Source organism: Scyliorhinus canicula, unplaced genomic scaffold, assembly GCF_902713615.1.
Source record: "Scyliorhinus canicula unplaced genomic scaffold, sScyCan1.1, whole genome shotgun sequence".
NCBI lineage: Eukaryota > Metazoa > Chordata > Chondrichthyes > Carcharhiniformes > Scyliorhinidae > Scyliorhinus > Scyliorhinus canicula.
Genome location: NW_024056013.1, coordinates 1,091,060 through 1,114,404, shown reverse-complemented (window position 1 = coordinate 1,114,404; position 23,345 = coordinate 1,091,060). Strand labels below are relative to the sequence as shown.

The following is a 23,345-nucleotide window of genomic DNA, read 5'->3' as shown; positions in this document are numbered from 1 at the left end:
TGCCAAATGGTCGAGACCTACACAACAATGTAGCCCATCGGAGAAGGGCGACAGGTGCGAAGGGAGGAAGTGAATGATAAGGACTTGAAAGATCTAGAACTAGACAAGAACTTTCAGAGAACCTGCCCCAGCCACAACATTCATCAGCTCAAAATACACAGGAATACCATCAGCTTCAAATTCCCCTTCCAATCTCAAACCAACCTGACTTGGACTTACATCGGCATTAATTCATTGTTACCGGGTGGTAATCCTGTCACTTGTTACCTCATACCACTGTGACAGCACCTTCACCGCACAGATTGCAGCAATTGACAAAACATCACCGTCAAGGGGAAACTGCTGATTTTCCATAGATTGTTTTCATTCTTTCACGGAATGTAAGCATTGTTGACAAAACCGGCATTTGTTGTCCATCCCGAATTGTCCTTCCAAAGTTGGGGGTGACCTTCCTTCATTAATCGCTGCAGTCTCAGTACTGTTGGTGTACCCATAGTGATGTTTGGGAAGGAATTCGAGCACTTTAGCCCAGAGACAGTGAAAGCACAGCAAGTCAGAATGGTGTGTGGCTTAGAAGGGTATTTGCAGGTTGTAATGTTCCCATGCTCATGCTGTCCATATCCTTGTATGTTAGGGGGTTTGGAAGGTACTTTCAGAAGAGGCTTGGTGAGTTGGCAATGCCAGCGATGTCCATGTCCCAATAATGAACAATAAAAATATTGTAGAAGTAAAAAGTCTCAACAGAAATAGTTTTGCTGACTTTAAACAGCCTTTAATTGGTCTGTGTTTCTGGACTCGGTTCTGTGAGCAACATCTGTAATAAAACATATTAAATACTATCAACATCTTGGGGGCTACCATTGACCAGAACCGGAATTTGACTAGCCATATAAATAGCATGGCTACAAGAGCAGGTCAGAAGCTAGGAATCCTGTGGCAAGTAACCTTCCTGCTGGCTCCCCAAAGTCTGTCCAACATCTTCAAAACACAAGTCAGGAGTGTAATGGAATACTCTCCACTTGCCTGGATGAGTGCAGCTCCAACAACACTCAAGAAGCTTAACACTATCCAGGACGAAGCAGCCCATTTGCTTGGCACCCAATCCAAAGAACAATAAAAGTACAGCACAGGAACAGGCCCTTCAGCCCTCCAAGCCGGTGCCGACCATGCTGCCCGTCTAAACTAAAATCTTCTACTCTTCCGGGGTCCGTATTGCTCTATTCCCATCCTTTTCATGTATTTGTCAAGATGCCTCTTAAACGTCACTATCATCCCTGCTTCCACCACCTCCTCCGGCAGTGAGTTACAGGCACCCACTACCCTCTGTGTAAAAATCTTGCCTCATACATATCCTCTAAACCTTGCCCCTCGCACCTTAAACCTATGCCCCCTAGTAATTGACCGCTCTACCCTCGGAAAAAGTTTCTGACTATCCACCCTGTCTATGCCCCTCATAATTTTGTAGACCTCTATCAGGTCACCCCTCAACCTCCGTCATTCCAGTGAGAACAAACCGAGTTTATTCAACCTCTCCTCAAAGCTAATGCCCTCCATAACAGGCAACATCATGATAAATCTCTGCACCCTCTCTAAAGCCTCCACATCCTTCTGGTAATTTGAAAAATATTAAGGTAGGTAAGTACCAAGGGCCTGATGGGATCTACACCAGAATACTGATGGAGACAAGAGAGGAAATTGCTGAAGCCTTGACAGAAATCTTTGGATCCCCACTCTTCCGGGATCCGTATCCCTCTATTCCCATCCTATTCATGTATTTGTCAAGATGACCCTTAAACGTCACTATCGTCCCTGCTTCCATTACCTCCCCTGTTCCTTCTTAAACAAAGGAACAACATTGGCTATTCTCCAGTCCTCCAGGACATCACCAAATTTTAACACTATACTCCAAGTGTGACCTAACTAAGGTTCTATACAGTTGCAACATGACTTGCCAATTTTTATACTCAATGCCCCAGCCAATAAGGCAAGAATGGAGTATGCCTTCTTGACTACCTTCTCCACCTGTGTTGCCCCTTTCAGTGACCTGTGGACCTGTACACCTAGATCTCTCTGACTGTCAATACTCTTGAGGGTTCTACCATTCACTATATATTCCCTACCAACATTAGACGTTCCAAAATGCATTACCTCACATTTGTCCAGATTAAACTCCATCTGCCAAATCTCCAAACAATCTAAATCCTGCTGTATCCTCGGACAGTCCTCATCGCTATCCACAATTCACCAAAATGGGGCTGGTTCAATTCCCGGACAAGCCTCCCCGAACATGCGCTGGAATGTGGAAACTAGGGGCTTTTCACAGTAACTTCATTGAAGCCTACTTGTGACAATAAGCAATTTTCATTTCACCAACCTTTGTGTCGTCTGCAAACTTACTAATCAGATCAGTTACATTTTCCTCCAAATCATTTATATGTACTACGAACAGCAAAGATCCCAGCACTGATCCCTGTGGAACACCACTAGTCACAGCCCTCCAATCAGAAAAGCACCCTTCCTTTGCTACTCTCTGTCTTCTATGACCTAGTCAGTTCTGTATCAAATCTTGCCAGCTCACCTCTGATCCCGTGTGACTTCACCTTTTGTACCAGACTGCCATGAGGGACCTTGTCAAAGGCCTTACTGAACTCTATATAGACAACATCATCTGCCCAACCTGCATCAATCATCTTTGTGACCTCAAAAAACGCTATCAAGTTAGTGAGACATATGACCTCCCCTTCACAAAACTGCACTGCCTCTTGCTAATACATCCATTTGCTTCCAAATGGGAGTAGATCCTGTCTCAAAGAATTCTCTCCAGTAATTTCCCTACCACTGACGCAAGGCTCACCAGCCTGTAGTTCCCTGGATTATCCTTGCTACCCTTCTTAAACAAAAGAACAACATTGGCTATTCTCCAGTCCTCCGGGACATCACCTGAAGACAGTGAGGATCCAAAGATGTCTGTCAAGGCTTCAGCAATTTACTCTCTTGCCTCCTTCAGTATTCTGGGGTAGATCCCATTAGGGCCTGGGGACTTACCTACTTGAATATTTTTCAAGACACCCAACACCTCGTCTTTTTGGATCTCAATGTGACCCAGGATATCTACACACCCTTCTCCAGACTCAACATCCACCAATTCCTTCTGTTTGGTGAATACTGATGCAAAGTATTCATTTAGTACCTCGCCCATTTCCTCAGGCTCAACACATAGATTCCCTCCCCTGTTCTTCAGTGGGCCAACCCTTTCCCTGGCTACCCTCTTTCTTTTTATGTACGTGTAAAAAGCCTTTGGATTTTCCTTAATCCTATTTGGCAATGACTTTTCGTAACCCCTTTTAGCCCTCCTGACTCCTTAAGTTCCTTCCGACTTTCCTTATATTACACACAGGCTTCGTCTGTTCCCAGCCTTCTAGCCCTGACAAATGCCTCCTTTTTCTTTTTGACAAGGCCTACAACATCTTTCGTTATCAAAGGTTCCCGAAATTTGCCGTATTTATCCTTCTTCTGCACAGGAACATGCCGGTCCTGAATTGCTTTCAACTTTCAGTTGAAAGCCTCCCACATGTCAGATGTTGATTTACCCTCAAATATCCGCCCCAATATAGGTTATTCAGTTCCTGCCTAATATTGTTATAATTAGCCGTCCCCCAATTTAGCAGATTCACCCTAGGACCACTCTTATCCTTGTCCACCAGCACTTTAAAACTTACTGAATTGTGGTCACTGTTCCCAAAATGCTCCCCTACTGAAACTTCTACCACCTGGCAGGGCTCATTCCCCAATACTAGGTCTAGTACAGTCCCTTCCCGAGTTGGACTATCTACATTTTGTTTTAAGAAGCCCTCCTGGAAGCTCCTAACAAACTCTACCCCTTCCAAGCCCCTAGCACTGGAAGTTCCAGTCAATATTGGGGAAGTTAAAGTCTCCCATCACAACAACCCTGTTGCTTTTACCCCTTTCCAAAATATATCTACCTATCTGCTCCTGTTTCTCCTGCTGGCTGTTAGGTGGCCTGTAGTCACCCCCCAACATTGTGAGTGCACACTTCTTATTCCTGATCGCTACCAATATAGTCTCGCTGCCCTCTGAGGTGTCCTCCTGCAGTATAGCTGTGATATTCTCCCTAACCAGTAGCAACTCCATCACCCCTTTTACATCCCCCTCTATCCCGCCTGAAACATCTAAATCCTGGAAAGTTTAGCTGCCAATCCTGTCCTTCCCTCAACCAGGTCTCTGTAATGGCAACAACATCATAGTTCCAAGTACTAATCCAAGCCCCAAGTTCATCTGCTTTACCTGTTATACTTCTTGCATTAAAACATATGCACTTCAGGCCACCGTTTCAACTTTCAGTTGAAAGCCTCCCACATGTCAGATGTTGATTTACCCTCAAATATCCGCCCCAATATAGGTTCAGGCAGCAGGGTAGCATGGTGGTTAGCATAAATGCTTCACAGCTCCAGGGTCCCAGGTTCGATTCCCGGCTGGGTCACTGTCTGTGTGGAGTCTGCACGTCCTCCCCCTGTGTGCGTGGGTTTCCTCCGGGTGCTCCGGTTTCCTCCCACAGTCCAAAGATGTGCGGCTTAGGTGGATTGGCCATGCTAAATTGCCCGTAGTGTCCTAATAAAAGTAAGGTTAAGGGGGGGGGGGGGTTGTTGGGCTACGGGTATAGTGTGGATACGTGGGTTTGAGTAGGGTGATCATGGCTCGGCACAACATTGAGGGCCGAAGGGCCTGTTCTGTGCTGTACTGTTCTATGTTCTATGTTCTATGTTCCCGCTGTTTTCTGCAACATCTCCCTGTCTGCTCTTCCTCAGAGCCACACTGGCCCTAATCACTCATTCTCCCTCACTTTTTTCACCTTCTGACGTATTGCTCCGGTACCCACCCCCCTGCCATAATAGTTTAAACATTCCCGTGTGACACTAGCAAAACTCCCGGCCAGGATATTTATGCCTCTTCAGCTTTGATGCAACCCGTCCTTCTTATACAGGTCACACCTGCCCTGGAAGAGTTGCCAGTGGTCCAGATAACTGAAACCCTCCCTCCTACACCAGCTGTTTAGTCACGTCTTTAGCAGTTCTATCTTCCTATTTCTAGCCTCACTGGCATATGGCACAGGGAGTAATCCCGAGATTACAACCCTAGAGGTCATGTCTATTAACTTTCTGCCTCACTCCCTGAACTCCTGCTGCAGGACCTCATCCGCCTTCCTGCCTACATCATTAGTACCAATATGTACCACAACCTCTGCCTGTTTGCCCTCCCTCTTCAGGATGCCTGCTACCCGTTCTGAGACATCCTGGACTCTGACACCAGGGAGGCAACATACCATCCTGGAGTGTCTTTCACATCCACAGAAGCACCTATCTGTGCCCCTGGCTATAGAGTCCCCTATGACTATTGCCCTTCTGCTCTTTGGCCCTCCCGCATCAGAGCCAGCCGTGGTGCCACTGCTCTGGCTGCTGCTGTTTTCCCCTGATAGGCTATTCCCCCCAACAGTATCCAAAGGGGTATACCTGTTCGAGAGGTGGACAACCACAGGCGATTCCAGCACTGACTGCCTGCCCCTTCTGGTGGTCACCCATCTCTCTGCCTGCACCTTGGGTGTGACCACATCTCTATAACTCCTATCTATGATGCTTTCCGCCACCTGCATGCTCTGAAGTGCATCCAATTGCTGCACCAACCGAACCACGTGGCCTGTGAGGAGTTGCCATTGGTTACACTTGCTGCAGTTGTAGTCAACCGGAATGCTGGAAGCATAACATATCTGCCACATCTCACAGTTGGAGCACTTAGATTGAGTTACAATTAACTATATGGCCCTGACGTTAGATTTTACTGTAAAATTAAATGCTAAATACTGACCTCTGCCCTCAAGTTTAGTTACTCCACTATCTCGCTAATCAATGAGATTTGGTTTGCAATATAATTTTTATTTTCCAATTCAACAGATTCCCAATCAGCCAATCAGGTCACAGCTTTACTGTGATGTCACTTCAGCCCCCCCCCCCCCCCCCCCCACAATTTGAAAAAGTAAAAATCATTTACTTTCCCAGCATGTTCTCTGGTTCTCTCCCTGCAGATGAACAGTTACAAGCTAGAAAAAAGAAAACAAAATGGTAGGGAAAAAGCACCTTCTCCCACTCTGCACCAAATTACCACGTTCCAATTCCCACTCTGGCTGTGTCTCACTCAGGATGTGTCTCCTTCACGTGCGCAGCATACTCCATGAACATCCACTCCCTCCAGGACAGTGGCAGCAGTGTGTACCATCTACAAGATGCATTGCAGAAATATGCAGCACTTTCCAAACCCACATTCACAAAGGATAACGGCAACATACAAATGGAAATCCCACCGCCTGGAAGTTCCCCTCCAAGCCACTCACCATCCTGAATTGGAAATATATCACTGTTCCTTCACTTCATGGGGTCAAAATCCTGGAACTCTCTGCCCAATAGCACTGTGGCTGTACCTACACCACATGGACTGCAGCAGTTCAGCAAGGCAGCTCACCACCACCTGCTGAAGGGCAATTATGGATAGGAAATAAACACTGGCCCAGCAGGCGGCACGTGGCACAGTGGTTAGCATTGCTGCCTACGGCGCATAGGACCCAGGTTCGAATCCCGGCCTTGGGTCACGATCTGTGTGGAGTTTGCACATTCTCCCCGTGTCTGCGTGGGTTTCACCCCCACAACCTAAAGGTGTGCAGGGTAGTTGGATTGGCCACGCTAAATTGCCCCTTAATTGGAAAAAAAAATTGGGTACTCTAAATTTATAAAAGAAAAAAAATACTGGCCGAACCAGCGACGTCAACATCGTATAAATGAAAATTTGAAAAGCAAAAACACTACAGACGTTAGAATATCAAAATATAAATAGCAAATGCTGGACATCTGTGGAAAGAAAGGACCAGAATTCCAGGCTGAGGTATGATCTGCGGTATGAACTCTGATGAAATGCAGCTGATGAATGATAGCAATAGCGCCCATAATCCCCCGCGGTTCAGAAACCGCTCTATCCAACTCGCTCATTGCCCAGGCACTGTGTGCGCATGGTCCAGGGCCAGCCAGCCGCGGGGCATTCTGGGTAGTTCTTGCTATTCCGAGTCGGAGAGAGCCGGAAGTGGTGCAGCAGATGGGCTGCAGTAAACTGGTAAGGATATGGAATCCCAGGGGGAGTGATGGAGCCAGCTCTGGACGGGGAAAGTTTCTCAACTCCCGAGTGAAGCTCGCAAACCCTAAATAAGACCCTGCGATGGAGAGTGTGTGGCTCCGGGCCCTGTGCCTGGGATCAGCCCCGGGTGAACATCCACCATGATGGTTCAGTTAGGAGAAGAGCGCATGCGCTGGCTTCTGGGTGACGTAAGAAGGAATGAGTGGGACTTTCAGGGTTCCTGTTCCCAATCGGGTCCTAGTGCCTGGGGATATTAAATGAACTTCAGGTTTTCAACTGAGCGACAGGTTTTTCAAGCGGTTTATTGGCACCGTGATTAGCACCGCTAACAAGCATCCAGGGTCAAATCCGAGCTTGGATGACTGTCTTTGTGTAGATTGTAAGAAGTTTTACAACACCAGGTTAAAGTCCAACATTTGGAATCACTGCCTTTCGGAGCATAGCTCCTTCATCAGGTGACTCCTGCTGGCACACCAGCGAGTTCACACTGGGAAGATTGCACTTTCTCCCCGTGTCTGTGTGGGTTTCCTCCACTTTCCTCCCACAGTGCAACAATGTGCAGGTTTGGTGGGGTTATGGGGATAGGGTGAGGAGTGGGCCTTGGCAGGATGCTATTTTAGAGAGTTAGTGTAGACATGATGTGCCGAATGGCTTCCTGCACTGTGGGGATGCTAATGGGGAGGTTTCAGTCCCTGTATAGTTACTGGAAGGGGCTGCTCCGAAATGTGTAGTGCTACTTTACCTCCACATTCCTAGCTTTGCTGCACATATGGGTCTGGGCTGGTCGGAGTAGATGGTCTGTTCCTGGATTTGATTAAAACATCAATTTGTAGATCCAGATGGGTGAGCCCAATGGGGAGAATGTAGGGCTTCCTCTGGCTGCTGAACCCTCTCTGTGGTCTTGTCCATGTTCAGGTGGCCCTGGAGCTGGATCATGATCACCAATTCACTTGATATCTTCCACAACTGTTGTTAAATCAGGGTGTAGAGTGCTTTTGAGACACTGAAAACAACATTCTGGTTTAGGTAAAAACTGTTCCTTGTTTTTGTTGGGATTTTGCCTTCTTTTACTTTGATTGGGCAACATATTTGGGGAACCAAGAGATGAAAATTAGAATTATTTGTTCTGAATTTTTATCCTGGACTGACAGTAATACTGACACAGTCAACTCCTTTTACAGAGGATTGAAAGGAGAGGATTCAACACATTCACACGAGTTGAATATCACCAGTCTTTGAATGTGGAAGGAGAAATATTTGTCTGTTCTTTCCATCGGAAAGGATCTGAAACATCATTGTGACTGGAAAAGCACCGAGACACGCATCCGAGTGAGTGTTCAAATGAACTGACTGTGGAAAGAACGTTAACCAATTACCCAGCCTGAGAAAATATCGCACCATTTACAGTGGGGAGAAAACGTATATGTGTTCTGCGTGTAGACAAGGATCAACTGATTGTCTAACCTGGTGACACCATGGTGAAACGGTGGAAATGTGGGGACTGTGGGAAGGGATTCCGAATCCCATCAGCGCTGGAAATTCATCAACGTAGACACACTGGGGAGAAACCATTCATTTGCTGTGTGTGTGGTAATGGATTTGCTGATTCATTTGGACTGGTGTCACACCAGCGAGTTCACACTGGTGAAAAACCGTTCATTTGCTCCCAGTGTGGGAAAAGATTCCGGTCTTCATCCAACCTCACCGAACATCTACGGGTTCACACTGGGGAGAGACCATTCCACTGCTCTGAGTGCGGGAAGAGATTCACTTGTTCTTCCCATCTTGCTCATCACAAGCTTGTCCACACTGGTGAGAGGCCGTTCGTCTGCTCCGTGTGTGGGAAGGGATTTATTAGATCAACATTCCTTCTTAGACACCAACGTATTCACACTGAAGAGAAGGCATTCACCTGCACTGAGTGTGGGGAGAGTTTCACTAATTCATATAATCTTTTTGATCACCAGCGAGTTCACACTGGGGAGAAACCCTTTACTTGCGGGAAGTGTGGGAAGAGTTATACCCGTGCATCTAGTCTTCGGGATCACCAGCGAGTTCACACTGGGGAGAAACCCTTTACCTGTGCTGAGTGTGGGAAGGGATTCACTGCAAAATCGCAGCTTCGGTCACATAAACTTGTTCACACAGATGAAAGACCATTTCAATGTTCTGACTGTGAGAAGAGCTTTAAAAGCAGAAGCGATTTGACGAAACACCAGCGAATCCATTCTGGGTAGAAGCCGTTCATCAGCCATGTGATGGAGGATTCACTCCAGACATCCGCTCGCTTGGCTTATCCAATTGCTCGACTGGCAAACCAGAGAGTTCACATGTTATTACAGGGATTGGATTTCTACACCCAGGTATGAGCCATGTTCATTCTGACAGCTGAGATTTATTTCCATTGATGTTAAACACCAACCCATTGAAAGGGATTAATAGAATGGACATGAATTGCATTAAACACAGTGTTTGGAGTATTTTCCTGTTACCGACTGTTCCATTGTTGGGTCTTTTCTCTTTTGTTAATGGAAGACTTGTATTTATATAGCGCCTCTCACAACTTCAGGATGTCCCTAAGTGCTTTACAGACAATGAGGTTCTTTTGAATTGTAGTCACTGTTGTAATGTAGGAAATGCAGCAGCCAGATTGTGTACAACAGGCTCCAACAAACACAAATAAGATGCTGGAAATACTCAGCAGGTCAGGCAGCATCTGTGAAGCAAGAAAGTGAGTTCAAAACAGAACTGTGATTATGACCAGATTATCTGTTCAGTGTTCATCACCGAGGGCTTTATAGTGAGCAGTTCACACGAGAGAACTTCCTCCTTCAAACTATCAACAGCAGAACCTTTATGTCCAGCTGCAAGAGCAGATGAGGTGAGATTGAAAGGTTTCCTCTGAAAGACGGTGCAGTATTCCCTCAGTACAGTGCTGTATTCTCTCAGTACAGTGCTGTATTCTCTCAGTACAGTGCAGTATTCCCTCAGTACAGTGCTGCATTCCCTCAGTACAGTGCAGTATTCCCTCAGTACAGCGCTGTATTCCCTCAGTACAGTGCTGTATTCCCTCAGTACAGTGCTGTATTCCCTCAGTACAGTGCTGTATTCCCTCAGTACTGTATTCCCTCAGTACGGTGCTGCATTCCATCAGTACGGTGCTGCATCCCCTCAGTACCGTGCTGTATTCCCTCAGTACGGTGCTGCATTCCATCAGTGCAGTGCTGCATTCCCTCAGTACGGTGCTGCATTCCCTCAGTACGGTGCTGCATTCTCTCAGTACAGTGCAGTATTCCCTCAGTACAGTGCTGTATTCCCTCAGTGCAGTGCTGCATTCCATCAGTGCAGTGCTGGATTCCCTCAGTACAGTGCAGTATTCCCTCAGTACAGTGCTGTACTCCCTCAGTACACTGCTGTACTCCCTCAGTACACTGCTGTATTCCCTCAGTACTGTGCTGTATTCCCTCAGTACAGCGCTTTATTCCCTCAGTAGTGCTGTATTGCCCTCAGTACAGTATTCCCTCAGTACAGTGCAGTATTCCCTCAGTACAATGCAGTACTCCCTCAGTACGGTGCAGTATTCACTCAGTACAGTGCAGTAATCCCTCAGTACACTGCAGTACCCCCTCAATACAGTGCAGTACTCCCTCAGTACAGCGCTTGAAGTTAAAACTCACCACTATTCTTAGAATTCCCCCTATACCAAAAAAAGGTTGATATTCTAAATGGTGAACAGGGATTCTCACTCCCTGACTCCAGTGCAGGCTTCTGTGGGTGCCATTCAGGTCAAACTATCTTTTCAAGTTATCCCCCGGTATAACCCATACCTTCACCGAAGAATTTTACCTACTTACCCCTTAATAGCATCGATGTCCTGGGTCCTGCGTTATTAAGGAAGTGAAGTAAGCTAATAACCACTTTTTCAGGTTAAGTTATTTTTATTATTATATTTTTTCTTTTAAAAGCTGCAAACACTTTCTTTACAGAAAGGAAAAAAGATCTTGCTTCTGGCTGCTTCAGGCCCACCTTGGCAATCGATCTTCTTAAAATCTGGTCTTCTTGAGTTGTATTCGCTGGTGAACTCGGTTGCTGTGTCCTGTTCTTCCCATGCACCGAGCTGTGAGAGCTGGCTCTGCTAGCTATCTCTAAGCTGACTCTGACTCCTGTTTAAATTCTAGCCTTCCTTAGATGTATAGCTGTTTAAACTCGGCTGCTTGCCTTGTCTTTCCCATGACCGAGCTCTCTCTCTCTCTCTCTCTCTCTGAGTTCTCCTCCCCTTCTCTCCTGTTGCTGGTGCTGTCTGTTGCTGTTCTGCTTCTGCTCCCTGGGTTTATATTCTCTTTCTGAGAGTTATTAAGTTTTAACGACTTTATTGTAAATGGGCTTGTTTCACTTTGATAGTTTAAAAGTATCTTTGATGTAAACATCTTACTACAACTAATTATTCATTTTGGGCATATCGTCTCCTCTCAGATCTGATTAAACAATGCTTTGGTTTCAATAGGTGTTACTTTTAATTCTGTGATTTCAAATCGTTTAATTTTCCAATTGTCCCCAGCTCATAACTTTGCCTTTGATTTTGACTTACATGATGTTTCTCGTAGACAGGTCGTCTCCAATTTTCTTTTAATTGTTTGATGTTCATAGAATTTTACACTTTAAAATTGACACCAAATTTGACTGAGTATCTTCCATCCTTTCCGGCTGTTTACTAAGAGAGTTTATTTCAATTAAGGTGTGAAATTTTGCTTTTAGCTGCATGCTAAAATTTAACTTGGTTATGACTTGAAAGACTTGCCTGTTTTAAACATTCGTCACTTAATGCAATTGAAACTCTCATCCATGCTTTTTCAGATGCTTCCTGAGATAGTTACATTCCATGAAGGTGTGAGCCATTGTTTTAGCTTACCACATGAGACTGTGTTTGATTAGCCTGCTTGTGAGCAAGAATCTGCATTTTACAACCCTGCTCTTTGAAGCTGCTATGAAACTTTTGTGGGATCTTTCCCTGTACCCTCTCAAACCAGATATTGCCAGACTTCCATGTTTCAAATGACACATTTTTCTGTATTTTCAAGAACAGCTGTATTCATAGAACATAGAACAGTACAGCACAGAACAGGCCCTTCGGCCCTCAATGTTGTGCCGAGCCATGATCACCCTACTCAACCCATGTATCCACCCTATACCCGTAACCCAACAACCCCCCCCCTTAACCTTACTTTTTTATTAGGACACTACGGGCAATTTAGCATGGCCAATCCACCTAACCCGCACATCTTTGGACTGTGGGAGGAAACCGGAGCACCCGGAGGAAACCCACGCACACAGGGAGAGGACGTGCAGACTCCACACAGACAGTGACCCAGCCGGGAATCGAACCTGGGACCCTGGAGCTGTGAAGCATTTATGCTAACCACCATGCTACCCTGCTGCCCCTAAGTACTGTGCAGTATTCCCTCAGTACACTGCTGTACTCCCTCAGTACACTGCTGTACTCCCTTAGTACAGTGCTGTATTCCCTCAGTACAGCGCTTTATTCCCTCAGTAGTGCTGTATTGCCCTCAGTACAGTATTCCCTCAGTACAGTGCAGTATTCCCTCAGTACAGTGCAGTACTCCCTCAGTACGGTGCAGTATTCCCTCAGTACGGTGCTGCATTCCCTCAGTACGGTGCTGCATTCCCTCAGTACGGTGCAGTATTCCCTCAGTACAGTGCAGTATTCCCTCAGTTCAGTGCAGTATTCCCTCAGTACAACATCGGAATACCAGCTGTGCTTTATGGTTGGGTTTCTGGAGCTGAAGTTGAACCCACATCCTCCTGGCTCAGAGATGGGAATGTAACCACTGAACAATAACCCCTCATCATTAACTCACAATTATTTCCGTTCTCACATCTTTGGTTGTTCTCTTGAATACATTAACCCATTGAATCATGCAGGGGGGTGAACAATAGTCTTTACAGACACCTAGAAGTGGGACAAGGTAGTACATTTCAGTAGAAATTATTTATTTTCAGACAAGTTCCATTTTATAAGCGAACAAGATCGAGGAAGCCATTTTGAGACTAATATTTACCTGAATGGGGCATTTTGTATCCAGCTATTAACCAATTGTATTAATCAATGAAGTGTATTCATTACTCACCAATCAGAAACAAATAGTGATCATCAATTGATTTTAATTGAAGATTTAATAATCAGTTTGTAGTATGTGTTAAAAGACTGGGTTATACCTGAAACTAATGTCAGCCTGTTTTAAATTCTGTACTCCAGCTTCTGTAAGAAGAAATGTATGATTTGATAAGATGGTTAGCAGTGAGGTTTCATGCTCTTGGTAACCTTTTTGAGATGGAAGGTCACACAATGAATTGAAGACTTGTGCAGGATCAGATAGGAGGGACACATTAAACAGTCCCATTGTATCTCGATCTGAGACATTTACCCAAATGGTTAAAAAACAATTAAAATGATTCAGTAATGAAATTGACCAACCATTGAGTTCTAACCAGTTGATTCAAACTGAGGGAGGAGCTACTTAAGGATTTAAAACCCGAGGAGAAGGTCTGTTGTCAGCCAAGTACTGGAATCCCCAAAGCAAGATTCCCATCAGAATTGTCAAAAGGGCAGCATGTTGGCGCAGTGGTTAACATTGCAGCCTCACGGCGCTGAGGTCCTTGGTTCGATCCCGGCTCTGGGTCACTGTCCGTGTAAAGTTTGCACCTTCTCTCCCGTTTGCATGCGTTTCGCTCCCACAACCCAGAGAGGTGCGTGGTAGGTGGATTGGCCACGCTAAATTGGCCCTTAATTGGAAAAAAATTGAATTGGGTACTCTAAATTTATATTTTAAAAATAATTGTTGTCAAGAAGTGGTACAAGAGGGATTATGTTTATACAGCCTGATCAGCCAAGATAAATGGAAAAAGTCTGTTTATATCGATCAGTTTCCCCTTTTCCTTCCAGATCGATCAGTTTCCCCTTTTCCTTCTGTATCGATCAGTTTCCCCTTTTCCTTCTGTATCGATCAGTTTACCCTTTTCCTTCCGGATCGATCAGTTTACCCTTTTCCTTCTGTATCGATCAGTTTCCCCTTTTCCTTCTGTATCGATCAGTTTACCCTTTTCCTTCCGGATCGATCAGTTTACCCTTTTCCTTCTGTATCGATCAGTTTACCCTTTTCCTTCTGTATCGATCAGTTTCCCCTTTTCCTTCCGTATCGATCAGTTTCCCCTTTTCCTTCTGTATCGATCAGTTTACCCTTTTCCTTCCCGTATCGATCAGTTTACCCTTTTCCTCCTGTTTCGATCAGTTTACCCTTTTCCTTCCGTATTGATCAGTTTTTTTTTTTTAATTTAGATTACCCAATTATTTTTTCCAATTAAGGGCAATTTAGCATGGCCAATCCACCTACTTTGCACATTTTTGGGTTGTGGGGGCGAAACCCACGCAGACATGGGGAGAATGTGCAAACTCCACACGGACAGTGACCCAGAGCCGGGATCGAACCTGGGACCTCAGCGCCGTGAGGCAGCTGTGCTAACCACTAGGCCACCGTGTTGCCCTCGTATCGATCAGTTTACCCGTTTCCTTCTGTATCGATCAGTTTACCCGGTTCCTTTTGTTTCGATCAGTTTTCCCTTTTCCTTCTGTATCAATCAGTTTCCCCTTTTCCTTCTGTATCAATCAGTTTCCCCTTTTCCTTCTGTATCAATCAGTTTACCCTTTTCCTTCTGAATCAATCAGTTTACCCTTTTCCTTCTGTATCGATCAGTTTCCCCTTTTCCTTCCGTATCGATCAGTTTACCCGTTTCCTTCTGTATCGATCAGTTTACCCGGTTCCTTTTGTTTCGATCAGTTTCCCCTTCTGTATCAATCAGTTTACCCGTTTCCTTCTGTATCGATCAGTTTCCCCTTTTCCTTCTGTATCGATCAGTTTCCCCTTTTCATTCTGTATCCATCAGTTTACCCTTTTCATTCTGTATTGATATGTATCTTTATTTTAAATAAATTTATTTCAATTTACCATCTGAAATTCCTGTCCTTCCTAATCGTTGAAAGTCTTGTTCAAACTAAAACAATTGAGTAAACTATTTACAAACACTGGTGGATTGCTTGGTTGAAATTAGAACAAAGAACAATACAGCACAGGATCAGGCCCTTCGGCCCTCCAAGCCTGTACCGGTCATACCAAATTTGGCCAAATCCCTCAGCACTTCCTTGTGCCATATTCCTCTATACCAGGGGTGGGCAAACTTTTGCGTGCAAGGGCCGCATTCAGAAATTCACAATTCACAAAGGGCCGCATAGTATATTAAGTAAAATAATTACTTCACCCGGTTATGATTCTGGGCGCCTCATATAGAACATAGAACAGTACAGCACAGAAAAGGCCTTTCGGCCCTCGACGTTGTGCCAAGCAATGATCACCCTACTCAAGTCAACGTATCCACCCTATACCAGTAAGTAACCCAACAGCCCCCCCACCCATTAACCTTTAAAAAAAAATTTAAAAAAAAAAAAAAAAAAAATTTTTTTAAAACAATTTTTTTTTTTTTTTTTTTTTTAATGACTTGGTGGGCCGCAGAAATACCTTTGGCGGGCCGCATGCGGCCCGCGGGCCGTAGTTTGCCCACCCCTGCTCTATACCCATCCTATCCATGTGTTTGTCATGATGTCTTTTGAACGCCGCTAATGTATCTGCCTCCACACCTCTTCTTGCAATGCGTTCTAGGCACTCACCACCCACTGCACAAGAAACCTGCCTCGCACATGTCCTCTAAACTTTGCCCCACGGACCTTAAACCTATGCCCCCTGGTGGCTGACCCCTCCACACTGAGAAAGAGTGCCTGTCCATCCACTCGATCCATGCCCCTCGTAATCTTGTAGACCTCGATCAGGTCATCCCTCAACCTCCGTCTTTCTAATGAAAGTCCGTGTCTATTCAGCCTCTTCACATGGCTAACACCCTCCAGACCAGGCAGCATCCTGGTAAACCTCCTATGCACCCTCTCCAAAGTCTCCACATCCTTCTGGTAGTGTGGCGACCAGAATTGTGCACAATATTCCAAGTGCTAACTAGAGCATGACTTGCCAGTTTTTATACTCGATGCCCCATCCAATGAAGGTCAGCATTCCGTATATTTTCTTGACTAACTTGCCCACTTGTGTTGCCACCTTCAAAGATCTGTGGACCTACACGCCCAGATCTCTCTGACTTTCTTTATTCCTAAGAGTTTTGTCATTTACAGTACATTTGCCCTCTATGCATTATCTCACATTTGACCGGGTTAAACTCCATTTGCTATTTCTCTGCCCAAGTCTTCACCCTATCTATGTCCTGGTGGATTTTCTGACGATCCTCAACATGATCTGCCACTCCGCCAACCTTGGTGTCATCCGCAAACTTACTAATCAGACCGGCTACATTTTCCTCCAAATTGTTTATGTATACGACAAACATACGTTTTAATATGAGATCACCTGAAAGTCTATAAAATTGTCTGCATTGGATGGAGCCCTTGCAGCCTCACGTGAGGATATCGGTGTGAATGTGCAGATGTGATTTGTCAAATGTAAAATAACTCATGAAGAAATGTTTCGTGAAATTGACTGAAGAATGAATCCCAGACATGCTCAAACAGTGTCCTAGGCCAAACTAGTTTCAGCTGATGCTTCATCAATGACCGTACTCCCATGATAAGGTCAGAATTGGGGATGCTCTCTGATGACTGCACAATGTTCACCATTTGCAACTCCTCAGTCACTGAAGCAGTCCATGGCCAAATGCAGCTTGTACTGAGAAGTGGTAAATAACATTCGTCTCTCACAAGTGCCAGACTATGATCATCACCAACAAGAGAGGATCTAACCTTGACATTTAATAGCATTACTATCACTAAATCCCTCACTGGCAACATCCTAGGGGTTGCCATTGACCAGAAACCAAACTGGACTAGCCATAAATACTGTGGCTACAAGAGCAGATCAAAGGCGAGTAACTCACCTCCTGACTCCCTGAAGCCTGTGCACCATCTGCAAGACACAAATCAGGAGTGTAATGGAATACTCTCCACTTGTCTGGATGGGTAATAATAATAATCAATATTAGTGTGACAAGTCGGCTTACATTAACACTGCATCACTGAGAACGTATGAAGGGAGCCCCTGTTGGAAATTACCGCAGGAATCTGAAGCCTTCAAATTTTTTTAAATTTAAAGTACCCAATTCTTTTTGTTCCAATTAAGAGGCAATTTAGCACGACACATTCATCTGCCCTGCACATCTTTAGTTTGTGGGAGTGAGACACGGGGCGAATGTGCAAACTCCACACGGTCAGTGACCCAGGGTCGGGATCGAACCTGGGACCTTGGCACCATGAGGCAACAGGGCTAACCCACTGCAGCACCGTGCTCCCCTAGTTTTAGTATCTTACTACGATGTGTAATTAAGAAATTAGGCAAACCAGCTCCAGTGTAGAAATCAGTTGTGAGAAGTCAATAAGATTAAACAGAGGTCACAGCCAAGGAGAATCTAGAACAATGCCAGAGACAAACAGAGGTCACAGCCAAGGAGAATCTAGAACAGTGCTCCGCTTTCCTCCCACAAGTCCCGAAAGACATGCTCGTTGGGTGAATTGGACATTCTGAATTCTCCCCCTGTACCTGAACAGGCGCTGGAGTGTGGCAACTAGGGGGTTTTCACAACAACCTCATTGCAGTGTTAATGTAAGCCTACTGTGACAATAATAAAGATTATTATTAGAGGAGTCATCAAGTCTAAAGGTAACAGGGGCATGGATGAGGTTTCATCAGCAGATGAGCTGGGGTTGGGGGGGGGGGGTGGAGACAGGTGAGATTATGGAGATTGAAATATCTGGTATTAGTGATGGTGTGGATATGGGGTCAGAACTCATCTTGGGGTCAAATCTGACCCGGAGATTGTGCAGAGTGTGGTTCAGCCTCAGACAGTTCCCAGGGAGAGGGATGGACTCGGGAGTTAGCAAAGGGAATTTGCATCCCGGTCCTGGGTCACTGTCCGTGTGGAGTTTATACATTGTCCCCATGTCTGCATGGGTTTAATCCCCACAACCCAAATATGTGCAGGTTAGGTGGATTGGCCACGCTTAATTGCCCCATAATTGGAAAAAAAATAATTGGGTACTCTAAATTTATTTTTTAAAAAGGAAAGGGAATTTGTGGTGGTGACTGAAGATAATGACTTTGGTCTTCCCAATTTTAATTGGAGGAAGTTTCTGCCCATCCAGTACTGGATGTGGGACAATCAGTTTGATAATTTAGTAACAGTGGAGGAATGGAGAGGGATGGGGGTGAGGTAGAGCTGGGTGTTGTCAGTGTCCATGTGAAAACTAACACAGTGCTTTTGGATGATGTCACCTACTGGGGTCTGGGAGGGGCTGGGGATAGAACACCAAGTAAAAGGACTTTGGAGAGGAAAGGGAGATTGGAGATGTCTTGGAAATTTGTAAAGATGGTGGGGTCAAGTGTTCTGTTTAGGATGGGTTGCATTAAAGTGAGAGGGCAGAACCAAATGTAGAACTGTAAACATATCAACTAACGCAGAGAAGTTGGATGGTCAACTGTTTTGTGAGAATGGAGTCAAGGGAACAGAAGTTGGGTCTGATGGACAATATAAGTTCAGAGGGAGATAGAAGATAGGAGAGAAACTGGAGAAAGATCCGAGTTCAGGGCTCAGACGAGGAGGAACTTTTGACGCAGTTTGGTCTGGTGGGTTAGTGGAAGGGAGGGAAGCAGCGGAGGTAGCTGATCAGATTGCCTCAATGTCAGTGACAAAGGAACCCCATGAACTCCACACACTTGTTGTCAGAGGTGAGGATGGATGAAACGGGGGGAGGGCGAAGAACATTTCAAAAGGAAGAACTTTTGTTAGAAAATTTTTTAAATACTTGACGCACATTGTTTCACACAATACTGATTTATTTGACTTTTACCTGGAATATTAACCCCTATAACTGAGCTGGAGTATATTTACTGTTAAGGGCACTGCCAGAAAGGAAATTTGAGACATTTGTCCCCACAGTTTGTCTTTGCAATTTGTATGGGAGAAGGAGAGGTTGTGGACTCCAGAAATGATGTCCCCGACTATTTGTGATGGTTTCTTAGCAAAGTAAATGTTCATGATGGAATCGGAAAATAAATAAAATGAAATAGAAGTACACTTAAAATAAGACAATGGCTTCACACATCCCAATACTTTAAACAGTTCCAAACAATCTTAATTTAACTACCTCAGAGCTAACCTTCCCCAATCTGTCCAGCAATGCTATAAAATGCAGAAACCTTATCCCAAACTGTGCCTTTACTCCAATTTGCTCCTGAGGTTAACCAGCAGTTAACTGGCTTTTCAAATCTGGCTTCCTTCACCCAGCATTCTGGGCTGAGATTTAAACAGTATCTTCACCCCCTTAACTACGTTCTTTCCCTTTGATCTCTCCATCGTTTTATCCAATTTATTTCGAACTAATCTCTCCCAGAATTGATTAACATAATCTCTTTACTTTAAATTCATAATTTTAAAAATTGAATTTACTTTATCCATACTTCATTCATGACACCTTTCTTTCACACCTTGCATCTTTTGAATCGCAACACCCATTCACATCTGTTTCTGTTCTCTACCCAACCTAACTAGATTTTTTCGGTAAATATCTGGTTTGAAGTCGAGCTGGGCTCATTAACACATCAAACTCACAGTTTAAATTCACACAGGTACTCTTTCTCCCACTGTCAGGACCACTCTCACACTTCACCAGTTACAAAACATGATATTACACATAGAAAATAGTTCAATTTCTTAGATTCTTCTGACAAATTTTCTTGATAAAACATCAGTAGAAATCGACATTTATGAACAAGGTTCATTCCTGGGTGTGATTAACAGTAAATATGATCACTAATTATTTGCAAACACGCTGGTGACTTGTCAGGATGGACATCCGAGTGAATCTCTTCCCACACACGAAGCAGGGGAACGGTCTCTCCCCAGTGTGAACTTGCTGGTGTCTTTGCAGAGTGGATGACTGAGTGAATCCCTTCCCACACTTGGCGCAGATGAATGGCCTCTCTCTAGTGTGAATTCGCTGATGTACAGTCAGTTGAGATGATTGCCTGAACCCTGTCCCACAGTGAGAGCACCTGAATGGTCTCTCATCAGTATGAACAAGCTGATGGCGCATCAGGTCCACAGAACTTTTATAGCACTTCTCACAGTCAGTGCATTGAAATGGTCGCGCTTCAGTGTGAACCTGCTGGTGTTTCAGCAGGGTGGATGAATCGCTGAATCCCTTTCCACATTTGGAGCAGGTGAATGGCCTCTCCCCGGTGTGAACTCGCCGGTGTTGTAGCAGTCCTGATGATTGAGTGAATCCCTTACCACATTCAGGGCAGGTGAACGGCCTCTCCCCAGTGTGAATTCGCTGGTGTACAATGAGTTCAGATGACTGCCTGAACCCAGTTCCACAGTCCGAGCACCTGAACGGTCTCTCATCAGTGTGAGCTCGCTGATGACGCATTAGGTTGAGGGAACTTTTATAGCACCTCTCACAGTCTACACATTTAAAAGGTCTCTCGTCCGTGTGAACCTGCTGGTGTTTCAACAGAGTGGAAGAATCAGTAAATCCCTTTCCACACTTGGAGCAGGTGAATGGCCTCTCCCCAGTGTGAACTCGCTGGTGTTGTTGCAGCCCTGATGATCGAGTGAATCCCTTCCCACACTCTGGGCAGGTGAATGGTGTCTCCCCACTATGAACTCGCTGGTGTCTCAGCAGGTTGGATGACCAGGTAAATCCCTTCCCACACTCTGGGCAGGTGAACAGTCTCTCTCCAGTGTGATTGGGCTGATGGGCTTCCAGCTCAGACAGGGATCTGAATCCCTGCTCACAGTCCCCACATTTCTCCGCACTGCCAGCATTGCTAGTTTCTTGCATGTTAAAAATCCGATGATATTCAGATCCTGATGTGATGTCTGTTTTCAGTTTTCTAACTGCAAATCCTCCCCTTCTAACATCCTGTGAAATTGATTTAAAACAGAAAAATAGGGAGTGAGAGAGAACCCAAAAAACACAGGTTGAGCTGAAAGAATCTGGTCATTTGTGGGGCCGGCACTGGGAGAAAGTGACCATGGAAACTGCTGGGTTGTCACGAAAAACCAACTGTTTCAGTAATGTCCTCAGGGAAGGGAACCTACCATCCGGTCTGGATTCCTACATCCCTACACAGGATTCTGGCCTCTATACGAACATATGAAATAGGAGCAGGAGTAAACCATAAGCCCCATTGAGCTGCTTCAACATTCACGATGATCATGGCTGATCTTGGTTTAATCTCCAACTTCCCGTCCTCCTCCTCAAATCCTTTGATTCCCTGAAAAATCTCTCCATCTCTGGGTTAGAAAGTTCCCTCATTTTAATCTTGGGAAGACTTAAGCTACTGTCTTCGCTCCCTGCTACAAATTCCACTTCCTAACCATTCAATCCGTCTATCTCCTCAGAAACTGTCTGAGGATTGTGCAGACTTGAGGGGCCGAATGGCCTCCTTGTGCACTGTGATTCTATGATTGTCAATCTGGGATAGAAAATCCCAACGTTTCTTCTCCTGCTCCCTCATCTAAATGACCGATCATGCTCCCTGCTGTACTTTGCCCCTTGTCGTCATCAGCAGTCCCTCAATTTGAGGATGACATCTACTCAGAGTCTTGAGTTTCTGCCATGGGTGGACAGAACCACAGATCTTGAGACCATGAGGTATTGGAATCAGGAGAGCAGGATGTATTTTTCCCTTTCTTTCCATCAATCCACCGCCCCATCATTCAGACATTGGGACTCAAAGACTAATCCAGTTTGATGGACAAGTTGTCTCCATTCTGAACAATGGGGAACAAGCCCCTCCCACTCATTGAAACATCGCCCCGACAAAGATGGCGGCCACGCATGCGCCATGGTGCACACTGTTTCCACTAAAGATGGCGGCCATTAATTCAGGCCGAAAATGAGGAGCTGCAGCCCCGCTCGGTACAATCTGGGTCCGGCTAACTTTTTTCCAAGGTGCTTACGCAGCGTTTCCGCCCTTCCCCGCGATCTCTCGCTCGCTACATATGGTTCACCACCGCTTACTTGCTACACATGTAAACAAGCAACCGCTCTCCGTCGCCATTACGCACACTGCGCATGCTTCAATCACAGCAGGCCCTGCCTCTCTTTCACTCCGATTGGTTGGAGGACCAGCCGCTCCCGGTCGGTCCTCCAGTCCCGCCCCACCTGATCCTATTGGTCCGAAGCCGCTGTCAATCACCCGGGCATTGTGACAGTTTCAAATGGTGAGAGCGGCCACAGTCAGTATCTGGAGAACCGGAACTACATTTGGTTTTCATATAATAATCAGATCGTCATGGTTTGTTGACAACATAATATAATCCACTTCTGGTGTGTGTTACACTGTCACTGTTATCATCAGACATTTTAAAGAAATGAATTTAGAGTACCCAATTAATTTTTTCCAATTAAGGGGAAATTTAGTGTGGTCAATCCACCTACCCTGCACATCTTTGGGTTGTGGGGGTGAGACCCACGCAAACACACGGAGAAGGTGCAAACTCCACATGGACAGTGACCCGGGACCAGGATCAAACCCTGGCACCGTGAGGCAGCAGTGCTAAGCACTAGGCCACCATGCCGCCCACTTTATTAAACAATAACCTGCCTTTTATTCCAATTCTGGTGTATGTTGCCACTGCAGGTCCTGGGCTGATTGGAGTCTGGTATAATAAACATAGTCTGGTTCCAGTGCCTCTGAGGTCATTTCAACGGCAGGTAAGCTGATATTAATGGAGACAAAAGGCCCAATTATATCCAATTGTATATAAATATCCAATTGTAATAGGAGGACAAGGTGAAAGGAAGCAATGATATTTTGAGGTTTCTGTGTTGTGGTGTCACTGGGAGGTGTGTGATAAAATAGGAATGGAAACATGACAGAGACACGTGTGACTGACTCCACCTGACTGAGAGCTGTTATACCCAAGGGGACAGCAATGAGGACATGGGGAACTCCAGAGATTTCTGATATCTGAGGTACATCTGATGGGCTTTTACAACAATTGACAACGTTTTCATGATC

At 45.3% G+C, this 23,345-nt stretch overlaps 2 protein-coding genes and 1 long non-coding RNA gene across 3 annotated transcripts in view; 1 reads left to right on the top strand and 2 right to left on the bottom strand.

Annotated features, from left to right (window-relative positions):
- The window catches only part of LOC119961544 (zinc finger protein 850-like), a 73,157-nt gene extending 51,384 nt beyond the window's left edge, over positions 1-21,773 (bottom strand). The window contains exons 1-2 of the mRNA XM_038788869.1: positions 20,481-21,773; positions 11,620-11,625 (exon numbers count right to left, since the gene is read on the bottom strand). Coding sequence (XP_038644797.1) covers positions 11,620-11,625; positions 20,481-21,157 — 683 coding nt within the window. The 5' untranslated portion in view covers positions 21,158-21,773. The remainder of the gene's footprint in view (positions 1-11,619; positions 11,626-20,480) is intronic.
- LOC119961560 lies at positions 344-6,433 on the bottom strand. The gene is made up of 2 exons (XR_005459680.1): positions 6,404-6,433; positions 344-814 (listed from the first exon to the last, which is right to left on the bottom strand). It is a non-coding gene; the product is annotated as an uncharacterized LOC119961560 (long non-coding RNA).
- Positions 7,097-9,674, top strand: LOC119961556 (gastrula zinc finger protein XlCGF8.2DB-like). The gene is made up of 2 exons (XM_038788886.1): positions 7,097-7,173; positions 8,376-9,674. The coding sequence occupies exon 2, from the start codon at positions 8,670-8,672 to the stop codon at positions 9,429-9,431; it is 762 nt and encodes a 253-aa protein (XP_038644814.1). The 5' UTR covers positions 7,097-7,173; positions 8,376-8,669; the 3' UTR covers positions 9,432-9,674.
- Positions 21,774-23,345: the final 1,572 nt, after the last annotated feature.